General features: G+C 37.7%; 1 protein-coding gene across 8 annotated transcripts in view; it reads left to right on the forward strand.

Moving 5' to 3' along the window:
• LOC120573397 (chloride channel protein 2-like) overlaps positions 1–15,402 on the forward strand; it is a 173,832-nt gene that overhangs the window by 111,431 nt on the left and 46,999 nt on the right. For all 8 annotated transcript variants that reach the window (XM_039823117.1, XM_039823125.1, XM_039823131.1 and 5 more), the window contains 3 exons: positions 7,684–7,753; positions 8,273–8,383; positions 13,519–13,732. In XM_039823117.1, the coding sequence (XP_039679051.1) occupies positions 7,684–7,753; positions 8,273–8,383; positions 13,519–13,732 (395 nt within the window). The remainder of the gene's footprint in view (positions 1–7,683; positions 7,754–8,272; positions 8,384–13,518; positions 13,733–15,402) is intronic.

The following is a 15,402-nucleotide window of genomic DNA, read 5'->3' on the forward strand; positions in this document are numbered from 1 at the left end:
GCGTCACAACTGGTACCCTTGACCTGAGTATCCTTCACTTCTCCCTTATACCTCACTTATGCTTTCTTGTTTTTGTTTTCTCTCTTGCACTTCTTTTTAGCCTCTTGTTCACCTTAGTCACCAGAATTTAGCTTTTTTAAAATATGTTAAACAAAAATAAAAAGGCAAGAAGTGCAGTACACTGTAGGTGCTAAGCTGTGCTGCCCATGCTTTGACTGATGAGTTTTAGAAGACTAATGCTCATACATTTGTATATGGAAGTCACTAATAAATTACTTTTTTTGTGCCTACTGACCATTTGCAAAACCCATGGGGCTGTATTAAGCAACAATAAAGCACTTTTCCCGCTTCGATCCCCCTACAGATTGGAAAGTGGAATTGTCCATTACCGCTGTCATAATGTCTTATGTTTCATTCAAACTACAGATCCACTACCCGATCTGGCAAACTTGCATAGTGCGGTTATAGCCGATAGAGGGCCACAAAGCGCATGCAAAAGTGCCGTTCACCCGGTTACGAGTTGATGAACCACTGAAACGATTTTGGAAACATTATTTTAAGGTACATTATTTTGGTGCAAGTATGCCAGATCGGCTAGCGAATCTGTAGTTCAAATGAGACACAATGAGACATTACGACAGTGGTAATGGACAATTCCGCTTCCAACCTGTAGGGGGACTAAAGCGGGAAAGGTGCTTTAGTGTTGCTTTAAGTGATACTCGTCATTCCGTAGCTACAGCAGTAACCTAGCATTACTTTTCAAAGCCAAGGAACATTTCATACTTTTGTGGGGTTACATGCTACGTTCATGAAATCACAACAACTGTTATACTTTTCCACTGTGTGGAAGCCAGTCCTATGCTGCTGAACCAGAATTTAGGCTACGCTAGCGGCTCTTTTCTGCTCTTCTAGCGTTTCATTTGCCAAAGAAATTGGTTAGTCCTCATTCTAAAAGCATTTCACCAGGAACCGCTTTAGCCTTACGATTTTATCATGATATGTATGTAGCCATGAATGCACATTTTGACCCATTTATGGAATTCTCTTCTTAAAACTATTCAGTTGGAAAATGTGTTTGATTATGGAGCTAACGTTAGCTTAGCTACCTTGTTACAGATGATGGAATAAGGACAGTGGTCACTTGAACAGAAAAAAATCATTTAGCTCGTTAGCTGAAAATGAGAAATGGACAGTTAAAAAAAGAAAAACATTATTATTTTCATTATTTAAAATGTTCTTTTTAGTCTTCCAACCTATATTCTCTCTATTCTATGATGAGAAAGAAATTGAATTAAACAGATGATAAAATATGTTCACGTGTCCTTCAGTAAAATCTGATTAAATTCAAGTTAAGGATTTCCCATAGCTAATCAGTATAGTAGTGATCAATTATATGATAAAGTTCCACTTACTCTAACCGCGCCGTATCTATTGGTTATCTGCTTGCTTTAATGAAAGGCCAATACTCACCTGAACTAAACCTGCAGCTCTAGGTGTGCCACTACGTTTCCTCCTTAAGTGTTACAGTAGGAACAGGTGCTCTAGGTAAGTAGTACAGCAGCTCATGTCTTGCAATATTAAAATTATAACCTCAAGTCTACAGCTCTACAGTAATTGCGATAAAAGATTAATTTATTCACCTGAACAAATTATACAGAAATATCACAATGTCAAGGTTACGTTGCATCGTTCCCTGTGGTCTTTCACTAAGGCTTAATCAGTTTCCTGTTCTTTGTATTTGAAACATTTTGCTCAAGAGTCACAAGTATCATATTCTTAACATCTGAGAAGTAGCAGAGGGAAGCTTCTCTTTGTCTTGTACATTCCTTATTAACAAGTTATTGTAATTAATTGATTAACAAGGGAAAAACACTTGTTTAACTTAAGAATTGTAATGCCTTAATCTGAATAATGTTGGAGTTCAAACTTACCAAAGTCTACTAAAATTCTAATTGTGTTCACCAAATCAGTGTGATGTGCATCTTTTTTTCTCTTTTTTTTTTGGGGTATTTCATTGGCATGAGCGCAACAATTTATACAGTTCAGTAGTTCAAGAACAATACAGCAACCTGGTGGTCAACTGTAGCCCTGATTTTCCACTCTTCCACTTTTTGTATTGCCCCGACAACAGCCCCAGATCAGAGGCAAATTGGCATTTGAGCGCTTTATGTAAACCGTTCAAAGACGCAGGCCCGAGAGGCTCGGCAATACCTCGCAGACGCGTTCCAGATATCTAGCAGGCTAAATATATGGACCTGTTGGGGAGCTACAGCCAATGAGAGTGCAAGATACTGTTTGATGGGAAACCTGGGGGAGGGATCACCTGTACCAACTCATGCATGGTATTACATCATGTTCTGTCACTTCTCGCGTACTCATCAGGGATTACTCCTGGTGAAAGTTCTTGTAGTGTGTGAACCCATGTCACCGGTCAGTCAAGTAGTGTGAAAACCACAAGGACTTTAAGACTCCTGATTACAAGACAGAAAGTTGTGTAGTGTGAACAGTACAGTTATCTGATGACTTTGAAGGTGTTCGGTGTTTTAAACCCCCAACGTTGTATTCTAGGCAGCGCTGCCTGGAAGGCACTAGGATTAGGCAAGGTTAGGGTTAGGTGCCTTGAAGTCGACGGTCGCAGCGCTTCCTTGAAGTCGACGTTGGGGGCTTAAAACACTATTGAGCGACTTTGAAAGTCATGTACTGTGAATTTAGCTTAAGCTGGCGTCGACATCCTCTGTTATAACACCTGACTGTGTAAGGTCACCTGTAATGAAATGTATTCTCTGTTTGTTTTTTTTTTCACCTTGACTTAACCACCTCCCATGTGAGTCATGTCAAACCATTACTTCTTTGCTTCTGCCACACAGTACTGTTCTGCCTTGACAGAGTTGACAGCTAGTACTGTATTTCCTCATTGCTGGGCTCCCTAATACAACTACTGATACAAAATGTATACTTTTTTTTTGTCTGCTGATGTTTGACGACATGACTTTAAGCTGTGCCTAATTCCTTTTTTTATTCTTGGGTGACATGTTTGTGCAAAACATGTAGCCATTTATAGTAATTTAGGGGCATCAGCCATGCTGCTGATCAAAGCTCAAACCTACTCATGTACAGGTGGACTTCATCAAGTTGAAAAGAGCAAAGTTTACAATCATATTGGTAGATTAGCTCTTCTTTTGAGGTTCTGACCTGCTCATTAAACTAAGCATAGCCGCTGATTAGGTTCTCACATGAAGTAAATTAAAGCGATATTATAATCAGGACAGCACATTGCAGTTGCTCTTTAATGATTGCCATGCACCACATGAAATATCTAAACATGTGCAGGGTGTCGGAGAAAATTCTTTTGTCGGTCAATTTTGACCTAAACAGAACTAAGACCCAAGTAGCGTTTAAATCCAACTGGAATTATAAGACAAAACGATAAGACAGTTGTAATGTCTACTGAAATCTGAGTCAGATGTATTAACTGAATTTAATAAATGTTTTCTTCTAAAATAGTTTAGCCCTAAAGCAGCTCTATAACTTAGAAGTCTCATTAAATCCAACGTCAAAATTTATGTGGTTCATTACAAAATGTTTAATTGGATTTTAATGTAGAAGGTTTTTACTTCTTTCATTTGTTTTTTAAGAACCTCCAGGGTTTTGAACCAACAACCCAATCGAGTCTTGGCTGGCTTTTCTTGCCTGAAGACTTCTGCTTCCTCTGATAGTTTATCAAAGTCCTCCTTCAGTCTGAGGTCGAAAGTCCTCATAAATTTTGATGGCCAAGCACTACCTCAGTCAGATGTACACTTAGATTACATACGACTAGATTACATTAAACTTTAATGATTCCTCCGGGGGAAAGTGAGTCATAGGTGCTTCAAAGAATTTGATATAGCAATAGCTACAGTAGGAGGACATAAATAGTAATAGTGCAAATAAAGGGTATATAGAAATGTGTCCTGAAATGCTAATGTCTCGTTAAAAATGATCAACTCTCAATTATATGGTCATATCATGTAAAACGTCTTCACGGAATCAGACATTAAAACCATCCACCTGATTTTATCCTTGAATAGTAAATGTGTTGTGGACTTTGGCTTAAAGGCCTTGTAAACTCTCGTAGGGATTTCAGCAGGACCGCGTTATAACCATTGAGTTATACATCGAATCATGCTGATTTTGTTTGGTAGGTAGGTTTTGATGGCGTGACATTGATGCAGTTTCCTGACCGTTATGTTATAGACAAATGATCAAGCTGTTTAGTTATCTCTCTGGGCTCCAGCCTTACACAATGAGACATAGTTGATTATATACTGTTGGCTATATATAAACATGTATTATCAGGCTGGAAGGAGCAGAATCAAGGATACAATGACTCCCTTCTCATGCACGTCTTTATGACAACTGCAGTATAATGTATAAAAGTGAATGAAACTGCACATTTGGTTGGTATTTCTTGTGTTGGCCTAACCAATTTATTGGCTTTTAAACTAAATAGCATGGTTTGGATACCTTAACAATGCAAAACACTGCCAGACAAAAGACACAGCACAATTGCTAATTTCAAATCAAGAAATGTACAGTTAAATGTGTACAGAATATACTGTACTGTATAATGATAAAAGAAGAATGATAATGCCTAAAGTGCAACACAAAGTTCTCTTGTGCGTGCTTGTGTGCATTATTATGTAAATTAGCAGCTGTTTTAGATTACACTATACTGCATGAGGTAAAAGGGACAGATGTTTGTAGGTGCTCTAAACTAACAGGAAGTCTGTTATTGTAGTTTTGACCACAGATTTGTTCTGCTTATCAACACGGTCGATAGTTGCACACAGCTCGGGCAGGCAATTAATGTACTACAATTTGCGTCAAAAAACAAAACTGAGTCAAATCTGAACACACAGATATGATGTGCATAGTTTTAGATTTATTGTGAGCAAATAAAGGAACAGAAATCCACTAGTGTTAATTTTTTTCAACTATTTTAGTTTCAGTCATATTTTGTCAACCTCCTTATTCATTTTTTGCCAATTTTTTGTTGACTTAAACCATGGACATTTTTAGTCATATCTTGATCTACGAAAACCATATATATTTTTTGGTCTTATCTTGAAATCCATGGCCAGTTTAGTTCCGTCTTAAAAAATCATGGACAGTTTCGTCTTTGAAACGCACATTTTTGGTCTTCTCTTAGTCAAAGAAAACTATGGGCATTTTAGTATAATTTTAGTCAGAACTAAGAATGAGCATTTTAGTCAAATTACAGAAAACTGCGTTCAAATAAAATGTCATCCCACTATTTTAGGCTAAAAGAACTGGTACTGAAAATTCACCACAAAATAACAGGTTTTATGAATAAGAATGCAGTTTTGCAGAGAGGGTGTCTGGTCTGATGTTATTTATTTAAGAAATACATCCAGACATAAAACATGTCTATGATTTGCATATGTAACACGATTCAGTAATAACTGCTCATTGTCAATGAGACAAAAAACATTTGTCTTATCATAGAATGCATTACTATATGTACATATGTGACCAGTTATTTGTTTTTAGAGTGCAATTCTCTAAAACTATTTATTATGTTGACATTTTTTTTGTTAGCAACCCATTTGAACATGTTTGCTATATTTTTTACGAGCAATTATATAATTCAGCAATTGTGTTTCAACAAACCTATAAAAATTATTGTTTGGGGACATTTTTATGATTGTTACTACACACGTATGATCAACTGCACTGTAGAGCCTTTAGTAAACACTTCAGTTGACAGCTGGTTTCAGTACTGTGGGTTTCACGGCTGATTGTAAATTTACAACTGGATTAAATTGCATTGTTCCCTGCTTAGTGTGGGATGATCTGTACCACAGACAAATACACATACTCTCCTCAGAGTTCAGGGTTTCTGTAATAAAGTTAAGCCTATGTTATGAGTTCCTAGATCCTTTTATACTTTCTAGCTCTTATTGAGGTTTTACTGGCTGGGTGAAAGAGAGAGAATAAGAGCGGAAGAGATGGAAGAGGAAGGACAGTCCAATAGAATTATTATAAAAATAATTATTCCCATGACTTATTTTCCCATAAGGCTCATTTTGTGTATTCAACTGGTTGTGTGTCTGTTACTCTCCAGCGACTGGCAGTGTTGAGCTCTGATTTTTGTCACTGAGTCAGTGTCATGATGTGTGCGTGGGTGTGTGTGAACACCTACGCACATATGTGTGTACATGCAGTGTGGGTTGTGAAAACGGCGGCAGTGTAGGGTTACAGAAGGAGATCCATTACTTCACCATGGCAGCCGGCCTTAATTACAGCTAACTATAGACAGAGCAGAGGGAGCGGTAAGAGAGGGAGAGAACGGAAGACATGGAGAGAGACGGAGCAATGAGTGTAATTAAAAAGTCTATTTGAAACCATGAGATTTTTACAGCGATTGAGGTTTGTGTAACGGCTTATATAATACTGTACTTTTTGATGAGTGATGGATCTTTCTTACCTTTGCCCCATTTTAACAATTTCCGTGCTATGCTAACTTCTTTATGTATACAGTAGAACCATGAGAGTGGTATCGATCTTCTCATCGAACTCTCAGCAAGAAATCAAATAAGTGTATTTCCCCAAATGTGCATCTGCTCCTTTTTAAAGAGTAACTTAACAGCCCCTGAAAATCCTGTTTTCGCTGACCTCCAGTGGTTTAAATTCTCACCTTGCAGCAAAAGCAAAGACAAAAGCAGTATATTTAAAAGACTTAAGAAGCACATAAGTGTAGGAATGACCATCTCTAAATGACCTCAGGGAAAAAAATGGCAAACAGAAAGGGTTTCAAAGTCTTCAGATTGAGCTTGAGGCAACATGTTGCCTCACATCACAAATTTCGCAAATTTGGCCCGCTAGATTGTTTTGCATTGTTTATTTACTCCATTGAAGTCATAAAACCTTAAAATAAGTGTGTAGTTTTCTCGCAAGTTAATGATGAAATGCTGATCATGACCTAAAAATTAGCTTAGTCAGTGTTGTCCATGTCCAACGTCAAAGATATAATGATGGATCATATATTTACTGTAGGATTGATCAATACACTGGCTGTGCAGTTTAAACAGAATTTTAATGACACCTCTGATCTAAGATCTATAACGAGTCCATACTATTATGTGTGAACGTTATTTTTGATCATTATAGTTTTAATACAGTCTAATCAATTAGTGCAGCTTTTTCTTCCACAAAAATAAGCATGTCGGCCTTTTAAGACTTATATCTGTGGAACTTATATGGAAGCTTATATTAGGTACACACACACACACACACACACACACACACACACACACACACACACACACACACTCACACCTTACGATAATGCTCACACATTGTCAGTGGTGACATTTCCCTTTTTGTTTGTCTTTCCTAATTAGAAGTCTCTCCCGCTCCCTTTGCACAGTGTCGGCCAATCGGCAGAGCCCGCTCATTACCCAGGGTTCATTTCAGGGTCTTTGTCAAATGAAGAGTGAAAGTGACAGCTCAATCTAACCTCAGCAATAAGCTCCGCATGGCTGCCTCCTCACTGCTGGTAGAGGATTCAGCTTGGCTATCATCTAGGGGCACACAGGATGGTACTCTGAAGCTAATTGAAATGCCACCCTTTTTTTTTTTCATGTCTTCTCTTTCTTTATCTCCCTCTTTTTTGTCTCTTAGTTCTGGATGTCTGCCCTGGCCACCACCATTCCAGTGCCCTGCGGAGCCTTCATGCCAGTATTTGTCATTGGTAAAAAGCAACTAGCCTTGTATGCTTGACTTTGTGTATTTGTGTGTGTGTTAGACCAGTGATGGTACAGTAGTTCTTGCTGAGAGCTGCATGAGAAGATTGATGCAACTCTCGAATATGAGCTTAAAATCTTTTTCCCTAAAACGTCAAACTATTTCTTTCACTTAAGAGGAGTGATAAAATGTACTATTCATGTGAACTGTAATATTCTTAAATTTTACAACGTGTATTTCCCAATATATTGAACCATTCCTACAACTGAAATCAGAGTTTCTTAAAGACTTTATTACATCACCACTCTGCAGTGTTATTCCTTTGTAAATAATTTTTAGATTCAAACATCTAGCTAGTTGATGTAAGAAATAGCAGAGACACAAGTCATTTTTACTTGATAGAAGTGGAAATATAAACCTTAGCAATGCAATATATGCTATTCATAGAATACAAAACTGTTAGTTATTGTTCCCAGTATTAAGCCCAGTAATGATTGTAGTCTCTGTGTCTTTGTGCATGTGTCAGGGGCAGCTTTTGGTCGTCTGGTTGGAGAAAGCATGGCAGCCTGGTTCCCAGATGGCATTCACACAGATGGCACCATCTACCCCATAGTGCCAGGAGGCTACGCTGTCGTGGGTAAGTTAAACACACAATCATGGCACCTATCGCTCTCTACATTCTCACTTTCTTGACTACTCTTCTGAGTACTTTCTAATGTTTTTCTTTCACTTTTTTCATAAAAGCCATTTTCAGTTTTTTCTCCAACTTATACAAACCATTTTGTCAGATTCAAATCAATATTATTGGGGGTTGTGGCAGTTTTGGGACCTTCACAAAAATATTTCTCACTTATAACCACCTCGAGTGCTTTTAAATGATTCAGTCTTTCCAAGATGGTAACTCTGCACACATTTTTATCTACTTCTCATTAGCTTTCTGTGACGCATCGGTGCTTCCACTTAAGTAAAATATTTTATGAAAATGAATCAAGATAAATATTCCCTACAGCCCAGTGCCTCAATGTACAGCTTCAAGTTAAGACTCTAAAGGGACCATGATTAAACAAACAGACCGAATTGAATTACATTCACAAGATCACTGGACTTAAGTCTTAGCAAAATGAAATAAAAAATGGCTGCAAAACAGCTCAGACACCAGCTGATGAAACAACAAACTTTCACATCTCATAGTGCTGCTGGCAAGTGTTCATGTCCCACTTAAACGTTTTCGAAGTTGAAAATGTAACTTGTTGCATAATTTAAAACTTCTGCTAAGAAATAGTCATTTTAGCCTTGTCATTACTTTGTTTCTGTTAGTTACATGAGTCTCAACCTTGTTTCATCTTTGTTTGATTTAACTGTATTAGATAAAAAATGTCAGTATGATGCACTTGATATAATTAATTTAATTAATAAATATGAAAATTGAGAAAATATGAGCGTTCTCACTGGGATTTTACAGTGAAGCCACTGCAAGAAATGTTGAGTTTGCTTAACCTTCATATTTTCCTTGGGTCAAATTTTACCCGTTTTCAAAGTTTTTATATCATAAATTTGGGTTTCTTTTAACCAAATTGCCCCAAAATAACATGGATGGTTCCATAATACGCTCTTCACAAAGGGAATTAAAGATCAGATCTCTATTTTCATAGAATTTTGTGTGTTGTATTCAATTTTATAGCATTATCCTGACTAAACTTTGACAGATCTATGATTAGCCATTACCTTCATTCCTCTGATCTTATCCATTAGTCAAAATCATTCATAATTTCTGTTTTTTTCTTACACAAAAATTAGACAATTTCATATAAATGAGGTTTATTGACCATGAATTCAAAAAATAAGTTTAAAATGAAAGCTGCAAGCAGCATTGGACGGGCCCTCGCTCCTTGCCCTGGGGGTACTGGCGGACGCAATATCACATGTAGACCACACATTCTAAGTTTCATGTAAATCGGAATAACTTTTGCCAAGATACAACCGTTCCTGTTTTGACACCTACCTACAGGAAGTTGGTCCTCCATAACTTGCGCATTGTTTTAGCTATCAAAATTCTTTTGATAACTCTTTGTCATGAGGGTCCTCTGAGTCTATATGCAAGTTTTTGTGCAGATCGGACTCACGCCCCAGGAGCAGTTAGACAAAGTAGGTTTCCCATATATCACTATTTTGCTGATTATTGAAAGAAAATTAAAACAGTGCCATGTAATGGCCAATTGCCGCCAAGTTTGGCACATATGCTAAACCGGCCATGAGGAACAACATTTTCAAGTTTTGGGCCAATCGGAATAATTGTTGCCAAGATAACGCAACTTCCTGTCTAGAAAGGAAGTTGCTGTAATTTGCTCAACTATCAAAATTCTTTGAATAACTTTTCGTCATGAGGGTCAACAGATACTACATGCAAAGATTCAAGAAGATTGAAATCACGGCCAAGGACTAGTTTGAAAGAATTTAAAACACATGAAAAATGTATAACTTAAAAATGGCTGCCTTCTGGTTGGGTGGAGCTAATGAAGGTAAATGGGAAATATGTCCGGAATGATTAGAGAAATATTTTTATTAAATCTGGTGAAGATCGGAGCAAACTATGTCCAAGTTAAGGCCTTCCACGCATTAGGGGCGCTGTGGAGCCCGCCTATACGTATAGGCCAAATCGCTGTACAGTCTCGCAAAGTTCCCAGGTGTTTTTGTGGGCGCCAATTTTTGTGAGTTTTCCTATATATTGAGGCCATCAAAAATGTGCCCAAGGGCTAAAACCAACTAGGGGTCATTATAGAGCAACCATACTACTCCCAAGCTTAAATGTTAATTCAGATGAAAGAGTTTACTATTATGCACATGGCTGCAAAATTTTAAGAGTTTTCATGCATCCTAAAGTCCTCAAACACCTGTTCGTAAAAGGCAAAATATCGCACGAAAACCAAGATGGCCGACTTCCTGTCAGGTGGAAAAATTTCAAAAAAATCCTCCATGGACTTCAAGATGAGACCTATGTTCCCTGTATATTAACTTCTCATTTTTTTCAGAATTCCAAAGCTCTTTAGGGGTCGCTCAAGCCCAATCACTACAGAACTTTGTAGGTTTTGCCTGACACGTGTGCCCATTTTTGTGAGTTTTCCAGCATGCTAAGCCCCTCAAAAATGCGAGTGAAGGTGCGGAATAATAATAATCCTTACAAAAACAATACGTCCCTTGTAGTTTCACTGCTTGGGTCCTAACGTAATAAATAGGTCTAGTGGTGAATATACTGGTTTTAATGGAAAAAAAGTGCCAAAAACGTTGAAATAAGCAACAAAAACGTAAAAACAGTGTTTAAAACAGTGTTCATTTTGACCCGGAGGACAACACAAGGGTTAACAGTTGCTTAATTATGCCAAACTAATATGTAGATTTCCAACACGGGACTGATAGCAACTCTTTAATTTAGTTTTTGGTGGAAACTTTATTTATACTCCGATAATATAAACCAACTTCTCATGATCAAATTACTGACAGGGAAAATGGGTAATTTTTTGTGAAAGCAAAATGAAATGTTTTGTATGGAGAAAATCGGCGATGATAAATGTTATGCTAGACACATGACTGAAGAAGCAAAGTGAGATGTTACAAAACAAATTCATAAAAAACACATTTTAATGAAGCATTGTGCTTCAACACAGCATGGGCTATAACAAATAAAAATGTCAGAAGGTTATAGCTCCACTCATGCAGGATTTGTAAGGCCGATACCAATTTCAGCTAATTGTCCATTGTTTTAATTTATTATTTATGACTGCGTTTTACTTAAATCCATAATCTAAACAATTTATTTTTCTTCCACTGGGCAAGAATAGAGGATAGAGTTGAACAATAAATGTGTCAGTTGCTGGTTCTGGTGCACAAACTATGTAATGGAGACATGTTTCTAAATGACCTTAAATGTGTCTTTGGCATTCACGTACTACATTTCTTGTTACTTATTGGTAACATAGCCTATACGCTGACACTGATATCTCTGCAATAAGCTAACATTGGTTGATCTATCAGACTGGCCTATTTATCATTTTAAGTCTAAAGGAAAGATAAGCATTGATGGTTAAGTAAGGGGTACTCACAAGCAGGTTAAAGTAGATCAGATAAGATTCTGGTTTTATCCAACAGGTGGAACATGCAAACAATCAGACAGGGCTACTGTTCTTATTCTTTGTATTCATTGTTATGAACAAAAACACGTTATATTGATGTTTTTGGCCTATGACAGAACAAATATGTTATGTACTTGCAAACAACAGCTGTCCCTTCATAACCACGTCACTTCCATCCCTAATGAAGTTGCGTGTCTAATGAGATGCATTGTTGTGAGTCCTTCCACTGTGCTACTTGTTGACAGCCATGCTGATTATGCCACTGCTTCAGGTTTGTGACGGCTGTTTTTCTGAGCTACTGATGTTGTGGTGCACTGTAGCTGATGACTCAGCCCTATACAAGCCTTTTTTTCATCTCACAGCGGAGCTCACTTTAAGGACTAAATGTTAGGATGGGCAGAGGAACAGTAGCATTTACGTGAGGAGGATAGGCAAAGAAACACAGGCTTAATTAAGTTACAGGAAAGAACAAGGAAACCAGCCATTGTAGACTCTCTCACCCACCATCTGTTTCTCTCCGCTCTTCTCTCTCTTTTCACTTTATTGTAATGCTTTCAGGCTCTACTATTTTTTTTTTTCCATCTCATTTATTGGATTGGACTCCATCCATTTTGCTCTGTTGAGCAATGAAGGCTCATTTCACCCTATGCTGCTCTGTCCATCCTGATGCAGCTTTTATATTGCTCTTTTCACAACACTTTATTGGTGGGAAATATTGAGCTTCCCTTTTGTATTGAACTACCCAAATAAGTAGATTTTTGCCTTATGGGCATATAAGGGAATATTTTGTGGAGAGGAATGTGAATTTGGTGTGTTGGGCTGAGAGTAGATAAATGAGAGAGTGCTGGGTCTGGTCCACAAAACTGGTAACCGGATGAAGACTACTTGAAGAATCTTTGAGTATGTCGATTTCCGAAGTTGAAGTGTGGTTTTGTGGATTGGATCTGTAATGCTGTACAGTAAATTCAGTAGTATTGAACAGATTTATAGAAATATTGCTATTGTGTACTTGTACTTGTGTACTCTTCTATGTTACTAGCATAACTAACCTGTATGACCATCTATACTGATGATGAAACAGCAACCCATGATTAGGATAGTCATTTTGATATGTTAATAGGTTTTTATACTTTTCTAGGAGAGTAAAGGTATGTTAGATTCTGTGACATTCATTAACCTATTAGTGACCATTCCAATGTCCGTGGTGGATCTTACAGCTGCCTCTAAGAGACAAAAGTAATATATTCCATAATAGTAATATATCATAATGCAATTAATTTTAAATCTGAGACAGAATGTGTTTTGCGTACTCTTGGCACTATTCTCGATTATTGAGACGGTCTGTTTTCAGGCATTAGCAGGTCTGGTGGGAAGTGATGTTTAAAAGTGAGGAATATCAGCAACTAGTCAAGATCTTGATTCATTGGTATTGTTTAACATTGTCTCTATTATATATGGGATAGTAAAACCATGTATTGCCTTTTGAAATCATGGTAATATTAAACTGTTTTTGCCCCTGAAACCTCAAGGACTCCCTTTATTTAGCACTAGACCCCACTTTGAAAACCACTGATATGAACAATTGCATCTCTGCCATGCTTCTCTGTTCTTTCGCTCATCTGACTGTGCTCTTCCCCACCCAAAGGTGCGGCGGCCTTATCAGGTGCAGTCACCCACACGGTTTCCACCGCAGTCATCGTGTTCGAGCTGACTGGCCAGATCTCTCACATCCTGCCGGTGATGATAGCAGTGATCCTGGCCAACGCCGTGGCACAGTCCCTGCAGCCCTCTCTCTATGACTCAATCATCAGGATCAAGAAGCTGCCCTACCTCCCAGAGCTGGGCTGGGGACACCACGAGTACGTACAGTGAAACATGCTGGATAGACACAAGCATACCCTTATCATCACAAATAGCATTACATCACATTTATTATGTTGTTTCAGAACGGAAAACTAAATGTTTGTCAATATTAATATTGCAAATGTTGATTATTAAACATAGCGCAACTAAGAATTGACAAACTAAATTACAACATCATAGGATGTGCAAACAAGAGAAAAAGTCACATCAGAAAATCTATGATAACCAAGACATGATATAGTTTGAAACCAATGGAAAATCAGCGAAGAATGTTTATAGCCATGCTACAGCCCCATGACGTTGGAATGTAAATTGATGAAAAAGGGAGAGTAGGGTTAACCCATAGGACGAATACGTACACTTTCTGCAATCGGCTGGATATTTTTTGCCACAGGACTTTTTTCACAAAAATCACAATCAAGTACATAAAGCTGCCAGCGTCTGTTTTACATTATAATCCTATGGAGTAAACCATGTTTAAAAAAAAAAAAATTGTTTTTCTGAACTGAAAAACACCCTAGGCCTACGTCAAGCGCTTTTTTGACACCTGACCAATGACAAGCGGAGTAGCCAGTCCTGTCGTTTTCATAACAAGAAAAAATTGAGTCTGAGCACAGCGAGTTATACGGTATGACCGTGTGCTCCCTGTACAGGGAACTAGCTTTGTTTTATGTAACGTTATCAGCACCACTCTCTCTCTCTGTTCTTTCTCTAGCTCGCTCCACCACTTTGTTTTATCTAACATTAGCGCTCCTCCACATAGCGCTCTGGGATACTGTAGCAGTAGCTGTTGTTATAGCAACAAAAGACGCTCTCGCCTGATTTTTGGAACCAAAACGCTGCCAGCTTCTTCCTTTTTTTTTATGACAAAAGCGCTCTAGTCAACTTTTCCTTGTCAAAAAAGACGTGTGTGAACATAGCCTTAAGCTATATTTCTGCATCAGCATTGTTCAATGCAACATGACACAACTCATCTGCTCCACTTTGCTTTTCAAGATACATTATGTGGGTGTATGTGTCATTTAAAGGAATAGTCTGGCATTTTTTGGATAAAAAGATCGTTATTACTCTTGTACCTCCATGGTAAATATAGCTATAGCCAGATAGCTAAGCTTAGTACAAAGATAGATTAAACAAACAAGGTATAACATGTTACTTATTGAGCTTTAGAGATGCTAGTAGGCAGATTGTGTTACCTTTGGAGAGAGCTACAGTATGCTAGCTGAACTTCACTTAGCCCACAGGCAACATTTTTACATGTTAACATGCTAACGTTTAACTTAGTAGCATGATATGTTAGCATCATAACATGTAAAAATGCTACCCATGGGGTTCATGTGTAACTTTCAACTTGTTTTTTTGCATCAACTGTAGTGAGTATGGTAACATGTAGCCTATTCTATTTTGTGTAACAAGCTAACTTAAGCATGTTAACATGCCATGTTGGCTATATAATCCCCATCAGTTTGGTTTGGCTGTTGTTGAAGGTTTATGTTTATTTGCTCTGCAGGGGTTTATTTATTTCATTGTGGAAGTTTAATTAGTCACCTAATGGCTTACTGTATAAATGTTGCCAGTCTTGTGATGTGTTAATAGGTAAAGCTGAGTGCACAGTGAGTCTTAATGGTTTTAAATATTGCTTTTGATGTAGGTGTTTGAACTCCAA

Source organism: Perca fluviatilis, chromosome 2, assembly GCF_010015445.1.
Source record: "Perca fluviatilis chromosome 2, GENO_Pfluv_1.0, whole genome shotgun sequence".
NCBI classification, from domain to species: domain Eukaryota; kingdom Metazoa; phylum Chordata; class Actinopteri; order Perciformes; family Percidae; genus Perca; species Perca fluviatilis.